We start from the raw sequence: 24,210 nt of genomic DNA on the forward strand, positions 1-24,210 counted from the left end.
AATTATTCAGTTCTCACTAATGACAGAATTTTTAAATATGTTGAAACAAATTTAATAATAAATTACAGGATCTATATAAAAATAGTACATTTTACTGAGAGACCCAAAACAAGATCAGAATAAAACGAAATACATACATTTAGTGGAAGGGAAGACTTCATAGTGTGAGAATGCAAATTATCCCACAATTAAAATATAAATTTAATATAATTCCAGTTATAATCTCAGGAGGGTTTTTATTCATCCATTCATTCATTCGCTGTGGAATGATTAGATGAAATGATGTTAAACCTCTTATGGAAGAAGGAAATCTGAGTAGTCAAGGTAGCTGAAAAAGAACATAGTGGCAGGACTGGCCTTACCAGGTATCAGAATATTAGATACAGCCAGTGTAATTACTTAGATATAGTGTTGGTATAAGAATAGACAAAAGGTCACTGGAAAGAAAAGAAACTTTAGAAAATACATTTCTGTATGAAGAGACAAAGGTGGTAGTTTAATTCTATGAGAAAAGGATGGAGTATTAAAACTACTCCTGACACAAGAAAATAAAAGTACACCCTAATCTTAGGCCATATGTAAAAATGAATTCCTGTGAATCGAATACTTAAATAAAAACGAAAAGAATCATAATAGTGTAAGAAAATTGAGGCATTTGCTGGGAGCCCAAGAGACTTTCTTAACCACAGGTGGAAATCCAGATGCTATAAAAGAAAATTAGGAAAAAATACATAAACAATTTTAGTGGATTAGTAATAGATTTAGAGAAAAAAGTTAAATGGATGACAGACAAAAGGTTAATGTCTATACTGTACAATAACAACAAGACTGACAAACCTATTTGAACACTAGGCAAAGGATGTGAATAAACACTTTACAGGAAAGCAAATCCAGTGGCCAACAAATATGAAAAGATGCTGACATTTATAGTGGTTAAAGAAATGCAGATTAAAATAACAATTACATATCAACTCTAAACCCATCAGACCATCAAGAAATAGATATCAATATTTATTGATAGCCAGGTTATTGGAAAGAGAATACTTTCCACACATCTGGAAGAAAAGTGAAATCTTTCATCCTTTTCAGGCAGCTGTTGGCAGCATCTATTAAAATTACAATATCAGCAATTCCATCCTGGGAGCCTATCCCATAAAACTAAAAGTACTTTGTACATGTATAATGATGCTTATTGCACTAGGGGTACCAATGACCAAAATGAAACACTTTTAGCAAAAGAAAGTGAAAATGTATGTGTACAGGAATGATTGAATAAATTGTGGTGTATCTGTACTACAAACTATGGTAGTTATTTAAAAACATGAGTTAGAACTATACAGATTGACTTGGAGTAATTTATAAGAGTTATTGAGTGAGAAAATCAAGATACAAAAAAGTGTATAATATAATCCCATTTTAGTTAACGGTTTCCCAAACTTACTGTATATTTTTATACATGATTATGTGAGGATGTAAAAAAACATGAACGCTTAAAAAACGTAGGTTATTGACATGTAAATGGAGAGGTTGATATGGGGACAGGGAAGACCAGACAAAAAAGAAGATGTTATCACATTTATGCATTTTAATTAAGCTTTGTGTGCATGTATAAAATGTTAAATAACATTGAAAAAGCAAATTAAAAATAGACACAACTGGGACTTCCCTGCTGGCGCAGTGGTTAAGAATCTGCCTGCCAATGCAGGGGACACAGGTTCGAGCCCTGGTCCGGGAAGATCCCACATGCCATGGAGCAACTAAGCCCGTGCGCCACAACTACCGAACCTGCGCTCTAGAGCCCGTGAGCCACAACTACTGAGCCCGTGTGCCTAGAGCCCATGCTCTGCAACAAGAGAAGCCACCACAGTGAGAAGTCCACACACCACAACTAAGAGTAGCCCCCGCTCGCCGCAAGTAGAGAAAGCCCGCCCACAGCAATGAAGATCCAACACAGCCAAAAATAAATAAAATAAATTTATTAAAAAAAAAAAAAAAAAAAAAAGAGCTTCCCTGGTGGCGCAGTGGTTGGGAGTCCGCCTGCCCATGCAGGGGACGTGGGTTCGTGCCCCAGTCCGGGAGGATCCGACATGCCGCAGAGCAGCTGGGTCCATGAGCCATGGCCGCTGAGCCTGCGCGTCCGGAGCCTGTGCTCCGCAATGGGAGAGGCCACAACAGTGAGAGGCCCGCGTACCGCAAAAAAAAAAAAAAAGTAGACATAGCTGGTGAGTGCCATTAAATTCTGTTCAGCAGTTGTTCACTGAATGCTTACTGTGTTCAAGACAGCATGGTGGGTGTAATGAGCAGTACAACTATGACAGTTATTAATAATTATTATATCAACAATCATCAACAGTGCTTGATTGCTTAATGCATGCTATATAGCCTGTTCTAAGAGCATTATGTATAACCTCATTTGATCCTCACCACAACCTGATGAGGTACTTATTATTGTTATCCACATTTTATATATGAGAAGACAAAGAAAATAAGCTTGTGTAGTTTATGCAGTTTAAGTGGTGGAACCAAGATTTGAACCCAGATGGACTGACTCCAGAGGCTATTAATCATTAAAATATGGTGCCTTTTTTGTCCATGAGTTGCTTATTGTGGTGAAACAGTGGCAATATAGAAAACAGTGAAATCCGTGCCATCGTTGAGGTTAAGAACAAGATATGGGAGCCTAGAAAAGAAAGGAGTTGGTCTGACTGCAAGAATACAGAAGATTTCACATCAGAATCGAATATTAGCTGACTTTGCAGAGTAAGTAGTTATTCTATAGATAGAGAATGCACAGAAAGGCATTTTAGACAGGAAGAATTTAATAAGCACAGTTGTAAAAATGGTCATATGCCTGGAAAAAAGCCAGTAATCTAGTGGGACTGACACATATGTTGTGTGAGAAAGTAATGAGATGAGGGCATAATGTTAGTTGGTTTTGACGTAAGGTATTCTGGACTTTAGGCAATTATTCATCACTGAATACTTTTGAAAGAACAGTGATATGCTCTGGAAAGAACATGTTTCTGAGGTTTCTAGCCTGGGTGAATAGAAATTGGTAAGTTGGACCCAGGTTCCGTAAGACTCAGAAACAATCTTCGTTTACTCATTTTAGTGTTAATAAGAAAATTGGAGAATGTAAGATTTATTTGTAAAGGGGGAGGAATAATAATCAGAGGGGACTTATATCCTGTGTTGGTCTTTGAGTTCTCAACTAGCAGAAATGGATTAAAAAAAAGAATGAAACAAATATATTTTTAAAGTTTGTTTTTTCCTCACATGTAGCATAATTTAATGGAAGACGCAATAGACTATGTTTTTAAATAAATCTGTTTTATTTATTTATTTATTTTTGGCTGCTTTGGGTCTTCATTGCTGCACGCGGGCTTTCTTTAGCTGCGGCGAGCAGGGGCTACTTTTTTTTTTTTTTTTTTTGCGATATGCGGGCCTCTCACTGTTGTGGCCTCTCCCGTTGCAGAGCACAGGCTCTGGACGTGCAGGCTCAGCGGCCATGGCTCACGGGCCCAGCCGCTCCACGGCATGTGGGATCTTCCCGGACCGGGGCACGAACCCGTGTCCCCTGCATCGGCAGGTGGACTCTCAACCACTGCGCCACCAGGGAAGCCCGGGGGCTACTCTTTGTTGCAGTGCGCGGGCTTCTCACTGCGGTGCCTTCTCTTGTTGCAGAGCACAGGCTCTAGGCGTGTGGCTTCAGTAGTTGTGGCACGTGGGCTCAGTAGTTGTGGCTCACGGGCTCTAGAGTGCAGGCTAAGTAGTTGTGGCTCACGGGCTTAGGTGCTCTGTGTCATGTGGGATCTTCCCAGACCAGGGCTTGAGCTCGTGTCCCCTGCATTGGCAGGTGGATTTTTAACCACTGCGCCACCTGGGAAGTCTGCAATAGACTAATTTTTAAAAGAGTTCTGGGTTTTAGGCCTGGCTCGGGACTAAACTCTGTAAAGATATATTAAGCAAAAAAGTAAGATAGAAACTGAGTTACAATATACGGAAGCTGAAAATACTATAATTTTTAAATACAGTACTTTCCATCGTCATACTAGTAAAAAACAATCATTTCTTTCTTTAGCAGGCAAACTTTTAAAATAGTTTCACTTTGTCAAATACTAAACCCTTTTGATAAGTGAAATATAATATTCAGGAGAGACTGTTATTATTTCCAGCTCCCTAAGCCAGGTGCCCCAAACTGACTTAATGCCATTCATTTGGAGATGAATTTGAAATTCTTCCAGTCATGCATTGACTACATTCTAGGTGCTTGAAAAGCATGTTAGTATAAAAATAATTTTTATTTTCATTTGGTGTGTGTAATAATGATGATAGTAAAGCTTTGCTACTATACATGTACATGAAGATTAATTCTCTTCAATTGTAAGAAATAATCTCTTTTTTAAGAGTGTTGCTATTACTAAGACGCTGTATAATTAGAAAGTATTGAGTGGCATTTGAAGGGGGATAAATCTGTCTCCTAATGGGTATTATCAACAGTGATATAGTTGTCCAGAGAGATAAACACCTCTCTATCAGTCGGTCAGTCTGTCCATCCATCCATCCACTTACTATATAGTAAGACGATAGAATGAACATTTGAAAATATACACTATATTTTTAGATCCAGTGACCTTGAAACTAAAGGTACTATTTCTAGATAATATCGTTGAAGAAGATAAACTCTTAAAATTATGCTACCATGAATAGCATAAAGAACTTCAGTTTTATATGTGGAATCTAAAAAATGATACAAAGGAACTTATTTACAAAACAGGAATAGACTCACAGACGTAGAAAAACTTATGGTTACTAAGGGGAAAAAGGGGAGAGGGATAAATTAGGGATTTGGGATTAACAGATACATACTACTATATATAAAATAAACAATTAGACCTACTTATAGCACAGGGAACTATATTCAGTATCTTGTAATAACCTATAATGGAAAAGAATCTGAAAATATATATATGTATCTATATATATCTGAATCACTTTACTATACACCTGAAACATTGTAAATCAACTATACTTAAATTAAAAAAAAATTCAAGTTTCGACTAATGAGATTCAGAAGGAAAAAAAATGAATGAAAATAAGACTAAAAACTGAATTATTCTGGGACCTAAAATAATTTCCTTTTTGATCTACTTTGTGACTGAATGTCGATATCCTTACATATAAAATAATGCTATCAGCATTCAGGTATCTAATTAGGGAATACTATTTGGAAAATACAAATTTGTTAAAAATGAATGATATGTCTTTCCTACCATTAACCATTCTGACCATCAACCCCACCCCTTAGGCTAACTATAAAGCAAAGGTTGTACAATGCACACTGTGTTTGACTTTATATTATTATATTAGAAATAAACAGTGGTGGTTTTTCTCTTTTAAAAAAAGAAAAGAATTTCAGGACTTACTAGCCTAATATGATACTGTCTCATTTTGAGACTGGCTCTTTGGGACAGTATATTCTTTGATGATGGTGATTATCTTAGGCACTTCTGTAGTCAAGTTATTTAAATATAAAAATAACCCCACTTTTCTCGTCAGTTTTTCTTAGATTGATATTAAGAAAAGAGAGGAACTGATAGCTGTAAAATTTGAAACTCTTCCATTGCAGTACACACTTAAAGACCAGCACATTGAGTTTCTAGCTAATAGAATAGAGAAATTGGAGCATAAAGAACCTCTGGTGCCTAATGGTATGCAGGATTGGAAGAGAAAAGTCTGGACAAGGTTCCAGCAGGAAAGTATAGCTGTCTTCATATCTTTATGTCTTAATATCTTTAACAAAGGCTTCTAAGAGGAGACACTTGGATTGAGAGCTAGCTTGCTGATCAGGGTTATCAGAAGTTGCAGTCATATTTTATCCAAATGTAACAAGGCCTAAAAAGTGGCAGTTCTTTACATTGATAGGTAGATAGCTGGATAGATAAAGGAAGTTATCTGTCCAGCTGGATAAAGGAAGGAAGGATAGAAGGAGAGGCAGCATAACATTCTATGTATTTATTTTATTTTTTAAATTAATATTTTTAATTGAAGTATAGTTGACTTATAATACAGTGTTAGTTTCAGGTGTACAACAAAGTGATTATGCTATACATATATATATCTATATTCTCTTTATTCCTTCCCATTATATTTTATTACAAGATATTGAATATAGTTTCCTGTGCTGTACAATAAATCCTTATTGTTTATCTATTTTATATGTGGTAGTGTGCATCTGTTAATTAATTCCATACTTCCAATGTATCCCCCTCCCCCGCTTGCCCTTTGGTAACCATGTTTGTTTTCTCTGTCTGTGAGTTTGTTACTGTTTTATAAATAAGTTCATTTGTACTACTTTTTTAGATTCCACATATAAGTGATATCGTATAATATTTGTCTTTCTCTGACTTTACTTAGTATGATAATCTCTAGGTTCATCCATGTTGCTGCAAATGGCATTAGTTAATTCTTTTTTATGGCTGAGTAATATTAAATTGTATATATATGTGCCTCATCGTCTTTATCCATTCATCTGTTGATGAATATTGAGGTTGCTTCCATGTCTTGGCTATTGTAAATAGTGCTGCTATGAACATTGAGGTGCGTGTATCTTTTTTTAAATTAATTTTTATTGGAGTATAGTTGATTTACAATGTTGTTGTGTTAGTTTCTGCTGTATGGCAAAGTGAATCAGTTATACATATAAATATATATCCACTCTTTTTTGCATTCCCATATAGGTCATAACCACATGATCCAGCAATCCCACTCCTGGGCATATATCTGGAAAAGATGAAAGCTCTAATTCAAAAAGATACATGTGCTGGATCATGTAGTAACTCTTAGTTTTCTAAGGAACCTCCATACTGTTCTCCATGGTGCCTGCACCAATTTACGTTCCCACCAACAGTGTAGGAGGGTTCCCTTTTCTCCACACCCTTTCCAGCATTTATTATTTGTAGACTTTTTTTTTTCACATTTTCATTTTAATTAGCTCTTTAAAATGCTAGGGTTTTTTGGCCACGTGGGACTTATGTACATTTTCAATTACATAGGACTCAGTATTTTAAATCATTAAATTCTCATTACACATTCTGCAGTTCATAAGCTACCCTATCTATACGTACTATCATGTGTTTAAGTATTAACTTGCCTACGATCATTTAAGTAGTAAAAGAGTGAAAATGAGACCTGCGACAGCAATTCTGCATACTTGCTGAGTGACCTTGGAATATAAATCTCTCTAGGTCCCTATAAAAGGAGGAAGTTGATCCAGAAGATCACAGATCTCTTCTATTCCTAATAGTCAATGAATACCCTATTCTTTTTTTTAAATCGAAATGTAATTGATTTACAATGTTGTGTTCATGGCTGCTGTACAGCAGAGTGATTCAGTTATACATATATATACATTCTCTTTTATATTCTTTTCCATTATGGTTTATCACAGGATATTGAACATAGTTCCCTGTGCTATACAGTAGGACCTTGTTGATTATTTGTAGGCTTTTTGATGATGGCCATTCTGACCAGTGTGAAGTGATACCTCATTGTATTTTGACTTGCATTTCTCTAATAATTAGCATCGTTAAGCATCTTTTCATGTGCCTGTTGGTTATCTGTATGTCTTCTTTGGAGAAATGTCTATTTAGGTCTTCTGCCCATTTTTTGATTGGGTTATTTGGTTTTTTTGTTGATGATCAGCATACCATTCTAATTCTCTGGTGAACATGTATATATTGTCCAGAGAGAGAAGAGGACTCTGGGCAAAACTGCGGTCATACTAACATTAAAGGGACAGATAGAGAAGAAGACCAAGAACAAATATTTAGAGACTGATGTTTTGAAGTAAGATGTCAAATAATAGAATTGAGAAAAGTCCATTGTGTTTGTCGAGATATCATTTAAGACTTTTGCCAGACTAATTTTGATAGAGTTTTAGACAATTTGGTTAGGTTTTAAGAGTGATTAAGTGGTTAAGAAGTAGGAGACAGAGAATTAAGGACAGAAGTCAAATTTGCTTTAACTCCTTCTTTTTAATTAATTGATTAATTATAATTTATTTTATTTTTGGCTGCGTTGGGTCTTTGTTGCTGCGAACGACTTTCTCTAGTTGCGGCGAGCGGGGGCTACTCTTCGTCGTGGTGCGCGGGCTGCTCATTGCAGTGGCTTCTCTTGTTGCGGAGCACAGGCTCTAGGCATGCGGGCTTCAGTAGCTGTGGCATGCGGGCTCAGTAGTTGTGGCTCCTGGGCTCTAGAGGTACAGGCTCAGTAGTTGTGGCCCCACGGGCTTAGTTGCTCCGCAGCATGTGGGATCTTCTTGGACCAGGGATCGAACCTGTGTTCCCTGCATTACCAGGCGGGTTCTCAACTACTGCACCACCAGGGAAGTCCCTGCTTTAACTCTTTGAAGATGTCATAATTTCTTTACAAGACAAGCTAGACCATATGCTGTAATATAAGGAAGAGATTATTATTTTAAGGCAAAAATTTTTATTTTAGTTGTTAATACTTCTTAGTACTAGAACTTCCCATGAAAATTATCATTCTCTACTTACTTCCCCTACCCTCCTCACCAGCCAGAAGCTGAGAAATTTTCTATTAGAATAATTACAGTGTCTTAAATCATAAGTAAATATAAAGTACGGAAATCTGGATTTACACACACAAAAAATTTGGATGGTAAGGATTCACTACTGAGATGTACTGTCATGCTTTGAAGGAGTCCAAAAATAATACCCCTGTTCCCTACCCAAGTTCAGAATCACTGGCGATATAAGCAGATGAGTTCTCTGTTGGAATTCAGAATAACTGCTTTAAAATTGATAAAGTCTAGAATGAAGGACAGAGCTTATTTGTATAGTCACAAAGGAATGGCTAATACTTCAGGGCTGAATTAAATGTATTTACTAATAACCTTGTCACTGGTGCCCCTGGACAGCCAAAGATGGAGAGGAACAGAGAATTCTTGCCCCTTCTACTAAAAACTCAGGAGCCCAGAAGGGGCTGAGCCATGCATATCCAGTTCTTCTCTCTCAACTTTTTAATCAGATAAATCATTCCTCTCCTGGAGAATGGAGGTGGCAGTTGCCAAGTGAGGAGCCAGAAGAAGTGTCGCTGTAGTAAAAATTCCCTGTAAGGAAGCTTGAGACCAGTGGGAAAGGGGTTACTGCCCCAGTCATTTTATTTTCCAGTATGCTCTTTTAAAGAGGTATAATTCACACAGACTAAAATACACAGATTTTAAATGTACAGTTTGATGAGCTTTGACAAATGTACATACTTACGTAATCACTATTCCAATCAAGATATCAACATTCTGACACTATAAACAGATTCACAGCAAGAGTTTTTTAAGTACTAACCTGTTCATTTTAAATGCTTAAAAAATACATTAAATTTGTAATAATTCTGTTGACAGCGTTGGTTGTCTCTGGATGAAGAAGTTAATGAACTTTTTCTAAAAAGATCCCACATCATTAGTAGGCATATAATTATTTCTATGGAGAGACTGAATGATTTTTTTACTGAGTAGAAGTCTTTTAAAAATGGAATGGTCTATGTATTTTTTTAGTTATATATTTTCTTAAGTACTTAAATTGTCTTCACTGATATCTTCCTATATTAAAATATAAGTTCCTGTATTTCTATTTCTAATAATATGGAGTGCATAGTGTAGGTGCATAGCAGGTAACGTTTCCCTTCCCTTCCCTATTGGTATACTTTGGCTTATAAATGTGTGGTATAAAGGATGGTAACTAGAGAGCTTTCTGCAAGTAAGGAATTCAGTCCCTTATTCACTTAGTTAATTTAATAAATATTTGCTGGCTACCTTTTTGTGCCAAGTAATAGGTATAGTGCAATGACTATAGTTAACAATGCGCCCCATACAATATAGAGGGGGAGTATATATTACCAATTAAACAAAAGAATATATAACTGCACACTGTGAATAGTGCTGTGAAGGATGGATGCAGTGATAGAGAATAACCCTGGAGGGTTGGGGAAGAGAAGACTTAGAAGAACGATGGTCTCTGGGGTTGTGACAGTTAGGCTGAAACTTGATAAGAAAAGGATGTCAAACAAGGAGCACTGGGGATGGAATGAAGGAAAGGAAACAAGTAAAACAGATCCAGATGCCAATATAGGTAGTACTAAGTACGTCTTAACTACTTTTATTACTTGTTGACTCATAGTTTTGATGTATTATTATCATTTGACTAACATTGTGTCTTTTTTCCTCAGTGTTGTGGTAATTACTTTTTATTACTTTTAGTAGTATGAACTTAGATATGATATATTATTCATACTTTATTTCAGAAAAATCACCCTATATCCATGTAATAAGATTGAACAAGTATATCTGAGATATGATGCCCTACAACTTCTTTTTAGTTAATAGAAGACATATATATGAATATAGTTTTCTTTTCCTTTAGGGAAATAAAATCAATTTCTCAAAAATATTTAAGCCCTCTTAGGAAAATAAATATTAACATTCGTTGTGAATGATAACCTGGGATTTTTTATAAAGTAGGTTTAGGATTACTAGGTTAATCACAGTTGTATGAGACATCACTAGAGTATGTTAGTATTATTTAATGTAAATTTTTGTCTACTTTTTCCTGGTTTGACCTGGAAAATAAATTACCACTCATTTTATAATAGGGAATTCCACTTTATTTTTAGAATTGTCATGAGCTGGCAATGTACAAAAGTCTATTAAAATTTACACCTTACTTTGAAGTAAGAAAATGCCTGAAATTCTAATACTAGAGCAGCAATCCCAGGAGTCCTTGGTATCCTGTTAGGGTGCCCATGAGGTCAAAACTATTTGTGTGGTATCATCAAAAGACATTTTTTGTCGTTTTTCACTGTATTGACATTTGCACTGACAGTGGTGCAAAAGCATCTGTGGGTAAAAAATTGCTAGGGCTTCAGTATGTGTGAATCAGGCTACTAGTAGCACCAAACTACAATAACTAGTAATTATTGTATTCTTTACCATCGTATACTTGAGGTTAAAAAAAAATACCAGTTTTACTTAAGAATGTCCATGATGAAGCAGGAAAAACAATGTTTTTAAAACTCAACTTTTTAATACACATTTTAAAAATATACTATTTGATAAAATGGGAAGTACACAGAAAACACTTGCATTGCATCTTAACATCTGATGGTTGTTTTTAAGAAAAGCAGTTGTGCAATCTTTTGAGTTGTGAGCTGACTGAGATACTTTTTTTCATGGAATAACTTTTTTTTTTTTAATTTGAAAGAACAGAGAGACGAACTGGCTTTTCATATTTGGCAGATATTTTCTCATGAATGAGGTTAATTTGTCATTTAAGGAAAACAACTCACAGTATCTGTTGCTGGTGATAAAATTAGAGGTTTTAAGAGAAAATTAGAATTTTGGAAAACTTGTATCACCTTAAGCTTGACAGCTTCCCAGTACTTAGTCTTTAAAAAAGATTAGTGAAGATATTAACAAATGTGATATTTTGAAATAGTACAATGAAATGTGTCAGTGTTTGGAAGATATGCATAACTCCATGACCTAATTTTTTAAATGACCAATGTATGGATGACAAACATGTTGCATGCGTGAAAGACTCAAAATGCAAAAGAGCAGTGGATTTTCATGTAACAGTTGGCAGAGCTCAGTGATATTGTTTCAGATTTCACATGGTAACTAGCCTTTAAAACACTACCACTAATCAAGTTTTGGTGTAGTATCAAAGACTATCCACTGTTATCTGAAAAGGCTGTTAAAATACTCCCTTGTTTTCCAACTATGTATATGTGTGAGGCTGAATTTTTTTCATCTACTTAACCAAAACAACAAATTATAAAGATTGAGTACAGAAGCAGATATGAGAATCCAGTTTTCTTCTATTAAGGCAGACATTACAGAGATTTGTGAAAATGTAGAAAAATGCCGCTCTTCTCAGTAAGTTGGTTTTGAAATATAATTATTTTTCATTAAAAATATAATTATGTTAACAGATAATAGTTTTATATTTGTTAGGTTTAAATGAATTACTAAAATAAGTCTTTAAAAGTCTCATTTTTAATTTTTAGTATGTTAAATATCAATATAAATAATTGAAAACAGCTCTTTTGTACATGATACTATACGTGGAAAATCCTAAACACATCATCAGAAAACTACTAGAGCTCATCAATGAATTCAGTAAAGTTGAAGGATATGAAATTAACATACAGAAATTTGTTTGCATTTCTATACACTAACAATCAGAGAAATTATGGAAACAATCCCATTTACCATCGCATCAAAAAGAATAAAATACCTAGGAATAAACCTACTTAAGGTGGTAAAAAAAAACCTGTACTTGGAAAACTATGAGACACTGATGAAAGAAATTGAGGATTACACAAACAGATGGAAGATATACTGTGTTCTTGGATTGAAAGAATTATTATTGTTAAAATGACCATACTACTCAAGGCAGTCTGCTGATTCAATTCCATCCCTGTCAAAATACCAGTGACATTTTTTGCAGAACTAGACCAAATAATTTAAAAATTTGGATGGAAACACAGAAGACCCTGAATAGCCAAAACAATCTTGAGAAAGAAGAACAGACCTGAAGGAATCATGCTCCCTGACTTCAGACTTTATTACAAAGCTACAGTCATCAAAACAGTATGGTACTGGCACAAAAACAGACACATAGACTAATGGAACAGAATAAAAAGCCCAGAAATAAACCCCCATACTTATGGTCAGTTAATCTACAGCAAAGGAGGCAAGACCATGCAATGGAGAAAATACAGTCTCTTCAATAAGTGGTGCTGGGAAAACTGGACAGCTACATGGAAAAGAATGAAATTAGAACATTCTCTAACACCATATAAAAAACTAGACTCAAAATGGATTAGAGACCTAAATGTAAGACCAGAAATTATAAATTTCCTAGAGGAAAACATAGGCAGAACACTCTTTGACATAAATTGCAGCATTAATTTTTTTGGATCCATCTCCTAAAGTAAAGAAAATAAAAGTAAAATAAACAAATGGGACCTAATTAAACTTAAAAGCTTTTATGCAGAAAAGGAAACCATCAGCGAAATTAAAACACACCCTACTAAATAGGAAAATATATTTGCAAATTATATGACCAATAAGGGACTAATATCCGTAATATATAAACAGCTTATACAACTCAACATCAAAAAACAAACAACTTGATTAAAAAATAGGCAGAAGACCTGAACAGACATTTTTCCAAAGAGGACCTGCAGATGGCCAACAGACACATGAAAAGATGCTCAACATCACTAATCATTAGGGAAATGCAAATTAGAACCACAGTGAGATATTATCTCACAAGTGACAGAATGGCTGTCATCAAAAAGAACACAAATAACAAATGTTGGTGAGGATGTGGAGAAAAGGGCACCCTTATATACTTTTGGTGGAAATGTAAGTTGTTGCTACACTGTGGAAAACAGTATGGTGGTTTCTCAAAAAAATAGAACTACCACTCTGGGTATATATACCAAAACACTAATTCGAAAAGATACATGCACCCCAATGTTCATAGCAGCATTATTTGCAGTAGCTAAGATATGGAAGCAACCTAAGTGTCCATCAACAGATGAATGGATAAAGAAGATGTTGGGGGGAGGTGTCTGTGCATATATATACACACATACAATGGAATACTACTCAGCTATAAAATAAGAATGAAATTCTGCCATTTGCAACAATGTGGACTGACCTAAAGAGTACTGTGCTAAGTGAAATGAGTCAGAGAAAGACAAATACTGTATGATATCATTTATATATGAAATCTAAAAAATACAACAAACTATTAAATATAGCAAAAAAGAAACAGACTCACAGATATAGAGAACAAACTAGTGGTTATCAGTGGGGAGAGGGAAGTGGAGAGGGGAAGTAAAGGGGTAGGGGATTAAGAAGTACAAACTATTATGTATAAAATAAGCTACAAGAATACATTGTACAACACAGAGAATATAGCCAATATTTTATAACTATAAATGGAGCATAACCTTTAAAAATTGTGAATCACTATATTGTACACCTATAATTTATATAACATTATACATCAGCTAAACTTGAATAAAAAATTTTAAAAAGACCTCTTTGGGGTCCTAAATAATTTTTAATAGTGTAAAAAGATTTTTAACAATCTATGGTCTAGAGGAATCCATGTATAATTTAGGAGGAGAGCATTGCTTTAAAATCCAAAATGTACATGTTTTGGCTTAAAGCAGTACTTTGAAGCGTTTTTTAAATGGCATTGTTAAAACAGGTTTTATAGTCATCAGACTTTATTATTTTAAGTCATATCATTTTGAAACTTTTCTAAACCTTCATTTTCATTTTATGTATTTAAAATACAACAGAGAAAGCCAAAAATGTAATAAAGTATTATTTGCAAAGCTATGTAATTTTTTGTAGACCTTTTTTTTTTCAGTTAACCATGGCTTGTTCCTGAACAAGCTAAATAAGGTACAAGAATGCTGAAAAGATGTTCTGTGACTATCTATGGAATATTCTTGGTATCTTACAGATACAGAATGAATATTTTATAGGAGTTAAATGGATAAAATTTTATTTAAAAAATATGTAATCGTATAGTCCATTGCCATTTTGGAATGTATGTGGAAATTAATTCACCATAACAGCCTTATGCCTGTTAGTGGTACTGTTTATCATGTAACATGATGGTTAGAGAGGTTTCTGATTGCTCTTTTTTCTCTAAACAGATAATCTTAGTGATACCTTGAAGAAGCTGAAGATAACAGCTGTTGACAGAACTGATGATAGTTTAGAAGGATGCTTGGATTGTCTACTTCAAGCCTTGGCTCAAAATAGTAAGTTTTAAGGAACCTCCATACTGTGAGGATGTGGGGAGGGGGAAGGGTAAGCTGTGACAAAGTGAGAGAGTGGCATGGACATGTATACACTACCAAACGTAAAATAGATAGCTAGTGGGAAGCAGCTGCATAGCACAGGGAGATCAGCTTGGTGCTTTGTGACCACCTACAGGGGTGGGATAGGGAGGGTGGGAGGGAGGGAGATGCAAGAGGGAAGAGATATGGGAACATATGTATATGTATAACTGATTCACTTTGTTATAAAGCAGAAACTAACACACCATTGTAAAGCAATTATACTCCAATAAAGATGTAAAAAAAAAATAGTAAGTTTTATTATGTTTACTCAAATGCCAAACAAAAAAATCAACAATCATTCAGAAATTGGTATATAGTTTAGCACATAACTTACATTCACATAACTTGAATTCTTTTGAATCCTATCCCTGAATACTGAGATTGTTTTACATGTTCACCCTCCTACTTACCTCGCCTCCCCCAGGATACTGAAAGCCAAGTTGATAGGCAGAAGAAAGGTGGAATTGATCGGTGGTGATGACATTAATACTAGTCCTAGAGAGAGGCAGTTCTTAACAGATAAGCGTCAGAGTTGTTTTTCTTCTTAATACCTAACTACGCTTTAAAAAAAGACTGTGTTTACATGTGGGGATGAGAAACAGAAAGGAAAAGAAAGAAAGAAAGGAAGGAAGAAAGGAAGGAAGGAAGGAAGGAAAACAAAGAAAGAGAGAGAGAGAAAGAGAGAGGGAGCTTAAAACACTTGAAATTTTTTTCTGAGATCTTTTTAATCATTTTACTTTAAAATAATGTGTATGCTTAGGTTTAATTGGAAAGAGCCACCAGCAGTCATCCAGAAATCCTGTAAAACTGAGGTAACACTTGATCTTTGGTGGCGTGGTAAATAAGAGATAAAAATTATACAACTCTTCATTGACTAATAAATTGTATTGTTACATTTGATCCATCACATTTCTATTCACTAATTTCTGTATTATCACAATGAATAGACAGATACAGAATAATTTTCATTTGTTTCCGTAATTCTCCTTGGCTGTGCTGTGGTTTATGCTGTGCTTGTTTTTAATTATGCTGTTATTTTATCCTGGGACTAATTATGTAGCTGACAAATAATTCAGGAGGAAGAATAGACTATATTGTTAGAGTTCAGTTTCAAGCACTCTGATATGTATGCATTCTTTTTCTTTTTTCTGTTTTAGTAAACTGTGATTAGAAAATTTAAAATAATTGATTGCAGTACTCTATCAAAAAGCACATTTAAGGTAGCTTTTAAAATTCTGTTTTAGTAATATTTTGCTTTTGAGATTATAATTATGTCAAGCTGTTTAATCTTAGAGATATCAGAGAAGGGATTTAAAATAAGGAGTTCAGTAAAAACATCTGGATAAGGGTCACAGTGGTAAAGAAGAATAAGAGAGAATGTGTAAGGCTGTATTCTCCATTATAGTAGATACAGGTGACTATTTAAATTTTAACAATTAAATTTAATTAAAAATTAAGTTCTTTAGTCTAACTTTTCAATAGCCATGTTTGATTGGTGACTACCTTATTGGGGATCACAGGTATAAACTATTTCCATGATCACAGAATATTCTTTTGGATAGAACCACATAATGACCTGAGTTTTACACATGCCTGTATAGGCAGATTTACGTAGTCTTGTAATCAGTCTGTATAAATTGAGTATCTCAAGTTCATTTTTTTTCAAGCGTTGTTTTATTATATCTTATTTTGTTTTAAATGGCCCAGTTTTTTCTCTGTGTTAAAAACAAGTAGTATTTTCTAAACGGACCATTTGTTCAGGACCTGAAGGACACGGAGGTGATATCCTTGGTTATACATGGAGGCTTGCTCAGCCCTCTCCTGGAAAGACTGGTACACAGATAGATGAAATTGTTGAAGAGAAATGAAAAAAGGAAGCAAAATTTTATAGCTTTTTAAAGAACAGATTCAGGAAATATTGACAAGTGTATATAGTTGCTGAACTAAATTTCAGACCCATTGCAGAGTTATTCGTTGGACCCATTTATTGAAAATGGTCTTGAAATTATATATCATAAAATGTTAAGGCCAAATAGTTACAAAGTGGTAATGAAAACAACAGACTCTACCAATTTAATTATTGACTCCTTAGGAAGGGAACAAAAGGAATGTGGCTTCTTAAGAATCTGTAATAAAATTCATAATTGTCCCCACATCTGAGACTATTGACACAAAAGAATTTGATGTAGGAAGAGGTGGTTCATGCAGATGTTCCGTCTTTGACTTACAAATGATATCTATCATTGATTGAGCATCCACTGTGTACTCAGCACTAGACTTCAGACTTGTATCTGTTGTCTAATCTAATCTTTCCTGTAGAACCATGAGGAGGTATTATATACATCACCATTTAAAAGATAAAGAAACAGTCCCTGTAAGGGTACTTGCCTTGCTCTGGCAGAGTACAGAGTTTGAATTTGAACTCTTAGTTTACAAAATAAAAAACTACATTCTGAGTAAAGTGCAGCTTTTTTCCTGCGTTTATAAAATGTGAAAGTGTTTTCAGAAACTGGATTTTAATATTGTCTTAAATTTTTGCTTTTTCTTTAAAATAGTTTCAAATTATTATTACAGAGGAAGAAAATTTATAAACCATTTTCCCCTTTGAGCTATATATTTATTTTATAGATATTAATTGGTATGTTTTATAAAATTAACATCTAGCTTTTAAGCAAGGAAAATTTTTTTTAAATACCAGGGAAATGTTTATTTTATAAAGTTCTTACTTCCCTGAATAAAATGTTTGATCCGTCACTACTTCTATGCTCTTAAAGGTAAAATTATAAAGCATATAACTTAGAATCTATACTGGCTTTTTTTACACAGAGAAGTTCTAATTTCATAATTCTTCCTAGTGTCAGGTGTTTTAACTAAAAAATATCAGTGTTTGCACTAGAATTGCACCTGATCAAGAAAGAATGATTTCTCCATTCTTTACAAAATGGTAATGTGTGTAATGGAAATCTAATCTTAAAGTTCTATTTTACAGTTTACTAACCTGCCATTGGAAAGGACATTTCTAAGAGGAAAGAAATTATGCTTCTAAGTTTTTACACTGTGGGAATTTAGTATTTTTGAATTGTATATTACAGATTATCATAATCTGAATTAGAATTTTTGCTTTGATGTATGACTTCAGAGTGTTTTCTTAAGAAAAAATTTGGGGGGGCATTAAATCTAGTATATGTAAGGATCTTAAAAGACAAAAGTTGAAAATTTGAATACGTACTAGACTTTATGGAAAACATTTTGTTTGAGCATTTTGTGTAAATCTCTGATCTAAATTAATATAGAAGCATTCATTCACTCATATAAATACTTCAGATCTCACCTTTAAAATGTTTTTAGTAAATATATGAAGGCTACCAGCCAAGAAATCAGCCCTTTTATTCTGGTCTCTTTTGATTCAGAGAATAGTTAGAAGATTCTCAGTAAATGCTTGTTGAATTGTAGTGTCGGTTATTCTATTTCATGCTTATTTGAAAATGTAAAACAGCCCACATTTTTGTCCGTAAACATTAAGGCAGGAGTTGTCCTTAGAGAGTATGACATCTGAACCACCTTATAAGACAAACTACTAGCATGAATTAAAGGCCCCCAAATAAGCAAAATTAACAGTCTATTCATAATAAAAATTCTATTCTGTTGTAAGAGCATGGGGACCATGTTCTTGTTGGCTGGGGGAACCACAATACAGTGCCAGGATGATCACCAGCACCACTTTCAATTTTTTCCCTAACGGATTAGACTGTTTTCCTCTTTGTCATTGCCTCATATACCTTTGTATTTGAACTTTAACCAATTGCCCGATGGCAATTCCTATTTCATACAAGTGTCACGTAATTGTTTATTATCTATAGAAAACCCTATGAAAGAACATCAGTTTACTTGTTTTTAAAGAAGAAAGTATTTAGTATCTAGTTCCATATTCCTAACTTGGTAGTACTCATCTACCTGTTGAATTCTTAGGTTATTTTTTAACACTTGTTCTTTATTTTATTCAGTGTGTTGATTTTTGGCTCCCTACTAGGCTATAATCCTAAACGTATCAAATTATGTACAGAAGCTACTAATGTAGATTATAAATCTTTTCTAACAGTAAGAATTGTCTGTTGTCGTTTGCTTTTAGTCTGCTTTATGTCTTTAATATTTCTGAACAGACTTACTGTCATGTATCAAAATTATTTCCTAAGTAAGGGACTTTGAAATTTATTATCAACTATTTTTCAATAACCTTGTTAAATCTTTATTTACTGAGCATGAAAGATTGCTGCTGCTTTAGTAGAAATGAAAATTTATTTACACTTAATTCTTTCACAGTAATATCTAGATTTCAGTTTTTTACCCTACGTTATCAAATGTATCACAGAGTGATACATTTGCAGTTTTCTTTGCAAGCTAAATTCGTTATGGTGTTCACCTCCTTTATATACTTTTGTATTATGTGGCTCTTTTAGTTATTGTGTCCGTCATTAATGAGGGCTTATGACTGGTGCTAATCATAAATTACCAAAGGTTCAGTTTTTACTAAATAAAGGTAGTATTTTAAGAGTAGAGGAGACTAGACTAAACTAGAGAACATGGTCAACTAAAAAGACACTGAAAATTCTTGATGAATTAAGACCCCTGGATTGCCATAGAGTAGTGGTGGTCACCTAAGTTTGAATTTTTCTACACAGTCTAAAAAGCCATATAAATCAACAAAAAATCAGATAAAATCAAATATCTATAACCTATGCCCTGGAGACACACTAAGAACTTCAGATTATTAGGAGAGAGAAATTAATATCCAAATCTAGCCTACTCAGCTTCAGAGCCCATTTTTAGAGAGAGTTCATGAAGACTGCAGAGACCACATGGAAAAGATGAGAGGGGTTGAATCAGGAGCCTAGGAGTGATAGTTTACAGTTAAAATTTCCTTTAGAAAGAAAAAGTCTTAACTTGGTGGGAAAATTCTGAGATCTGGCCTTAGATTCAAATGGAGCATTGGCTATTGGGAATCAAAAGGAGGAGACTTAAAAGTACACAGGACCCTAGGCAACAGATCAGGAGAGTGCCACTTTGGGGGATGAAATTGTTCTCCCTTGTAGACTTGGTGTTGAAGGAAAAGAAGGATGCAAGATGGAGAAAGTAAGTGTTCTGCAGAAATAAGAAAATCATACTGTTAGAAGACACACTAATAACCCCCTTTGGTTTAAGTTCAGAAGAGGGAGCTTTTGAACTAAAAAACCTGAGAATTCATCCTTACCCTTACTGCATACAATTTTTACTGCTAGTTAAAGAAAAGAAAAACTATACACTGAATTGGAAATTGCAGGCTATATACATACATAGGTGCTACAAGGAACAAAGCAGAAAATAAGAATCAAAACATTTTAGTTATTGAATTTTTTTCTCCTAAACCACCCACGAAGTGGTTATCAGTAACAGAACACCATGACCTATATTAAACATCCTTAAGCCTTTGCAGATATGAAAAGGAAAAAGAATACCTGGGTAAGAAATTCAGAAACTTGGAACCAAAGTGGATAATTACTAGGAAGATGTAAAGTAAGAGTTGACTAGAAGATAATGAAGAAAAAGAATCATTTTAAAAAGTAAGACTAAATTACAAGGTACCAAGGAAGAATAGAGGTGACTGAAAATTTAATAAGGAGCATTGAGGAAAGTGGGCAAAATGAAAACAGAATAAAGGATCAAAGAGAAAATGATTAATATAGAAGATAGGCAAAAAGATCCAACATACATGCAACTGGAATCCTTAAGGAGAAAAACAAAACATTGGAACAGAGCCAATATTTAAAAGTATGAACTTTTCTGAAGTATAAAAAGACTAGAATCTGTATGTTGAAAGGGGCTAGCATGTACTTGTGAAAATTGACCTCGAAGAAGTCTAGCAAAACTTTTAGACTTTAAAGGTAAAAATAAATACAAAAGAGAAATCCTCCAGGCTTCCATGCTAAAAGATCAAGTTATTTAAAAAGAAAAGAAAATTAGATTGGCATCAGACTCTTCAACAACAATATGCAAAACAATTCAATATTAGAGCAGTATTTTCAGAAAACTAAAGGAATAAGAATTTTATATTGAGCCAAGGTGCTCAGTAAGTATCAAGGCTATAGAAAAATTCTGTTAAACATGCAAAAACACAGGGAATACTATGCTCATTAGCCTTCCGGAGGAATCTTCTAAACTTGTGCTGTCCACTACAGTATCCATTCTCTGACATGGCTATTGAGCATTTGAAATGAGGCTAGTCTGAATTTAGGTATGCCATAAGTGTAAAACACATACTATACTTTAAAGACTTAGTACTTCCCCAAAAGTAAAATATCTCATTAAACGTTTTAAAATTATTGATTATATATTGAATCTCATTTTTAAAATTTTGTAAAATATTTATAAATATTTCTATTGGAGTTTTATAGGCTATCATTTCTTGAATTATGGGTGGTTTAAGAATTGGACCGGCCAGTATGATGTGATGGAAATGCAGCTTAGAAACAAAATCATCATCATTGTCATCAATAAAATATAGTTGGGTTATTCAGTGGAGGAGCAGACATTTTTAAAAGAGGCCATTTAAAATAATGAACCTTAAGTTCATTATCCTAGGGTTAGATTCTAAGGAAGTAGTAGCATATAGGTCCAAGATATATGTTAGTCAGAAGCAGAAAGAAGAGACAGTATATATTCAAAAATATTTATATCCAGGAATTCGTAGAAGAGAGGTCACAGAAAGGCTTGAATCTGATTGAAATAATGAGAAAGAGCATCTTGAAATCTTTCACAGGTCACAAGATTAGTAACAGAAGATAATAACATGGTACTGGGTGCTGTTTGCCTTCTAATATGCTTTTAAGCACTGTACTTCATAAGGGGCAAAGAAAGCTCTCATTATGTACAATCTCCAGAAGGAGATAAGCCTCCATTGGTATTTGTATTTTGTGATTGAAGCATGGATAGAGAATCTGGATTTTCTTACACTAGCTAATTAACAAATGATACCATTTTTGCTTCTTAAGTTTGCTAAATTTGAAAAACTTCTTATGTTCCTGACAGTAAAATATGTAAGAGAAACGTGATTTGAAATGATACTATATGCCAAATATATACTGAAAAAGATCTACCATCCTCAGTAAAACACTAATACTGACTTACTGTCACTAAGTTGTTGAGGGAGAAGCTGATGGGTTTGTGCTGCTGTGTCTTCCTAACATTTGTTTCTGACAGGGTCCCATTTAACTGTGTAACTGCAGCTACCTGTAGGTCTTCTGTGGCCATATGCTTGATAGATGTTAACTGGCTTCTCAAATTAAACACTAACCCAATATGTCCTGAACGTGTCAAAAAATATGAGGCATGCAGATTAGACTTTTAATTAGTATAATGAATTGGAAATGAATTAATAAGAATTATATATTCTCTCATGGAGCTGATTTTCAGATAGCTGGGGGCTTTGACTGACACTCCGGGAGGCATGCCATCAACCACCACACAACCAGGGTTAATTGTGATTTTCCTGTAGGGAACTTTCACAGGGAAATCCATACCAGTGGCTTCACCAGATTTTCGACTAAAGAGGTCATTAACTTGTTCTCTTAGCTGTCTAGCTTTTTCAGCTTTTGACAGTCTTTCATTATCATAGTCTGGAATTGTCACCTGAATGATGTTAAGATCTTCAACATCTGATGCAGTAGTATTAACATTGGGTGATGAATTTATTTTTCTTGGAGGGCTCTTAGAGGAGGAGGTGCTCTCCTTAATTGCTGTCTCAAACATATCAGGCTTTTTAATGATGAACTTAATTTTGTCTTTGTTTCTGAGTATCTTCTCCAGCCTTGGAATGCCAAAAGTAGATAGATGGTCATCAGAATGGCACACCCTCGGGTAAGCCTTCCACGTGCTGAGTTCATTAAATTCACAGTCATTAGACCATTTCCAGGACTTGTGATTAATAACCAGTTGGTTGATCAGAGTGAGTCAGAAGGCCCGTAATCCAAGAATCAGCTGAGCCAAGCCAGTTGGAGGTTCCTGCAACAGAAGAAATAAAGGAGACTGATAGAAGCTCTCAAATCAAGCAAGAACCAGACCCTACGTGATAGACCTCTTCCCTCCTAGGCTTAAAGTATCAGTGGGTGAGAAGAGCTTTTTGGACTGTTACTGCCCCAAGCTGTGTAATATATTTGTATAACAGAAATACCTTCTATACAAACCTTTTTTTCTACTTTTAAATAGAAATATCTACTTTTTCAGCAGTTCTGTGAATTGAATTAAAGAGCAGAGTGACTGTAAAAAAAAAAAAAGGATTATATATTCTCAACAGAAAAATGTAGTTTGATGTTTAAAGGAAAATGCTTTAAAGTAAGAAATAGATTGATTAAATTAACCTATTTTCAGTGTCTTTGCTGTGATTATGGATGTTTGAACCTGATATTACAGGTATGGGCAGTAGCATACTGCTTTTTAGCTCTTGTAGTACTTGGTAGTCATGATGGTTGTTTCCTCTAGAAAGCTTTCTTACATAGTCTAAATGCTTTCACTTTTACCTCTTGTAATTCAGATTTCCTGAGTACCCACTTGGCATTGTAAAACAAAGGTTAAAGTTTCACCATTAGGTAGACTTTGGGATTTATAAATGTGACATTTTGAGAAATTAATGAATCATTATTTTTGCTAAAGAAAGCCTCTATATAAAATACATGTATTCTTGCTATTATGATTATTTGATTTTATTATGTTCAATTATTATTATTTTATTTATTTATTTTTGCGGTACACGGGCCTCTCACTGTTGTGGCCTCTCCCATTGCAGAGCACAGGCTCCTGATGCGCAGGCTCAGTGGCCCAGCCGCTCCGCGGCATGTGGGATCTTCCCAGACCGGGACACGAACCCGTGTCCCCTGCATTGGCAGGCAGACTCTCAACCACTGCGCCACCAGGGAAGCCCCCAATTATTTATTTTTATATATGGTATAGGTGAGGATTTAATTTTATTATTTTCTAGACAATCAACTTTTCCAACACCATGTGTCATTTAATCTATTTAATCTATTCCTTATTAGTTGAGGACGTTCCTTTTATCATATAATAACTACTTAATATAATTGGTCCAGTCTTGGGGTTTTATTTTATTTCCATTAATTTGTTTGTCTATTATTGTGTTGTAACCATGCTATTTTAATTATAGTAGCTTTATTGAGAAAGTTCCTCTTCATAAATCTGTTTCAAAGTTTTTTATTTTCATGGGTTTGTTATATC

At 34.4% G+C, this 24,210-nt stretch overlaps 1 protein-coding gene across 1 annotated transcript in view; it reads left to right on the forward strand.

Moving 5' to 3' along the window:
* RAP1GDS1 (Rap1 GTPase-GDP dissociation stimulator 1) overlaps positions 1–24,210 on the forward strand; it is a 157,864-nt gene that overhangs the window by 21,041 nt on the left and 112,613 nt on the right. The window contains exon 2 of the mRNA XM_065877115.1: positions 14,761–14,868. Within this exon, the coding sequence (XP_065733187.1) occupies positions 14,761–14,868 (108 nt within the window). The remainder of the gene's footprint in view (positions 1–14,760; positions 14,869–24,210) is intronic.

The sequence above is a fragment of the Phocoena phocoena genome, chromosome 5 (genome assembly GCF_963924675.1).
Source record: "Phocoena phocoena chromosome 5, mPhoPho1.1, whole genome shotgun sequence".
NCBI lineage: Eukaryota > Metazoa > Chordata > Mammalia > Artiodactyla > Phocoenidae > Phocoena > Phocoena phocoena.